The sequence below is a fragment of the Cystoisospora suis genome, assembly GCF_002600585.1.
Source record: "Cystoisospora suis strain Wien I chromosome Unknown contig_2638, whole genome shotgun sequence".
Lineage (NCBI taxonomy): Eukaryota > Apicomplexa > Conoidasida > Eucoccidiorida > Sarcocystidae > Cystoisospora > Cystoisospora suis.
Genome location: NW_027155436.1, coordinates 1 through 2068, shown reverse-complemented (window position 1 = coordinate 2068; position 2068 = coordinate 1). Strand labels below are relative to the sequence as shown.

The 2068-nt window shown below is 50.3% G+C and overlaps 1 protein-coding gene across 1 annotated transcript in view; it reads right to left on the bottom strand.

The window, feature by feature from the left end:
- CSUI_005442 (rab1 protein) overlaps positions 1 to 2036 on the bottom strand; it is an 8236-nt gene extending 6200 nt beyond the window's left edge. The window contains exon 1 of the mRNA XM_068065618.1: positions 703 to 2036. Coding sequence (XP_067922402.1) covers positions 703 to 731 — 29 coding nt within the window. The 5' untranslated portion in view covers positions 732 to 2036. The remainder of the gene's footprint in view (positions 1 to 702) is intronic.
- Positions 2037 to 2068: the final 32 nt, after the last annotated feature.

The window sequence follows — 2068 nt, the reverse complement described above, 5'->3', positions numbered from 1 at the left end:
AGGAGAAATCGAGTCTATTATGGAGACGAGTGATATGCTACAGTTTGAAGGCTAAAAACGAGATATGAAGAAGACAGGAGTGCACATATATACGGGTTGATGTGGGTAAGGCCTACGATTCCCACTCCTGATGACCCCTTCTTCTTAAGAGCGTTGTCAGTATTGCTGGTCTCCCTCACTATCTTTAGTACATTATACCCAGCCCTCTTGACATGCCTCTCCCTCTATAAGCGTAGCCTGATGATTGGATTGCAGTGCTCCACCAACGCTTGTCTAGGATTGAGGGAAAACATTAACTGAAGCGAAGTAAAGGCGGTCACAGGCATCCTACCAACACAGGAATACGTACTTGAATCGTCATCGTTCCCTGTGCCTCTAAGAATGTACATACACACAAGTGTGAGAGATCGATATACACCGGCAGAAGAGTATCTCTCTGACGACTATGAACAGGGATCCATATAATGGCAATTGAAAGGGAAGTTGAGTACGCTACTTTCAGAAATCCACGGGCTGCTTCATGAAGAAGCGCACGAGTACACACCACTACAAGTGCCGAGACTCCCTGGTGCGCGGAGGGCAAGAAGCCNNCCCACAGAAAACACAGAGACATCTAACAGACATCACATGATGAAGTCAAGAGCGCGTAGACATGTCATTACGCATGTAGACAGAACACTTAAGAAAAAGTCTGGTCCCTACTAGTCTCGTGGGCGGCCTCCAGCTGCCATGATTGGCTTCTGTCAGAGAAGAGAAGTGAGGAAAGAAGAGTGTCGGACTACGACAAACTCAGAAAAGGAAGAGACGAGCGAGACCACAAAACGGACGAAAGACGTCTTCCAAAGTAACCGAAGACGATCTTTTCTCACGAGAGAAGTATAGGCGGCCGGGAAGACGAAACAACAGCTGCACACGCCTGCGTACTTGGATGATCGGAGCCCGACTAGAGCCCGAAAACTATGCAAAACGGATGAAAATGCCTGTCGTCAGCGGGTTTCAGCAGCACACAACAACGCCGGACAGAATTGTGTAGTCTTCAACGAAAGACAGGTATCGAGTTTGCCAGATTCTAGAACGGGAGCCCCCTCGTGTCGTTGCCGCCTCTCACTACGGCTGTCTTGTTCGGACAGAAGAGAAAGCGTGCGAAGTAGACGGGAGTCAGAATTTCAAATCGAATGATATGTCTTGCGTTGCATCCGAACAGCACACAGGGCGACGACAGTCCTGGCGGCACCCGCGGAGCGATGCGGTTGCGGAAATGAACACAGCCGAAGTACGATGAAACAAGGAGACACACGACCAGTACAGAAGACACGAGGAAACATTTCCTAGATAACAAATAACGATGGCGATACTAATCCCGACGCCAAGCTATTGCGTCCCGAAAGAAGGGGAGGGTAAGGTAAAGACAAAAAAAAAGCTGGAGTGATGAACGAATTGAGAAAGACTGAAGGATTGCTCCTAGGTTCGAAAAATCGTTGGTTGCCGACAACAGAAAGAGAAGTGACGAAACCAGGCAATCAGCGCGCGTTGTCGCGAAGGAGGGTTTAGCCTGTGTCTCTAGGGAATCCGTGGATGAAGGGAAAGCAGCGGATACGTGACGAGAGGAAAACTAACAAGAAGGAAATCCAGTCATAGATACAAAAGGGGAGGCATCCAGAAGCAGCAACGCCAAATGCTCGCCTGTACGCGCTGTCTCTACTCTGGGTGTCGTGGAGGCATGAGCTTGTTCGTCCAGGATGCTGCTGCCGCCGTGGCAGGGGAACAACCCGATCTGCCCGCGCCTTTGCGAATGGTTGGAGCCGCCACCCTGCTGCAACACATATTGTCTGTGCGTTCGATGATGCGTCTATGTACGGCTGGATTATCTTGTACGGCTGTACAAGAGCGCTCGCTATCTCCTCCTGAAGGTGTACATGGGCAGGAGAATCTTCAATTGTAGTAAAAAAGAAGGTTTGACTATGAATGGACACGAAACATTTGTGCTGCCGCGTCGCTACTGCGGCCGCACTGCGTAAGGGTCCGCCGGTGCTCTGAGCTGCAACAGCGGGTCGCCTGAGCGGTGACT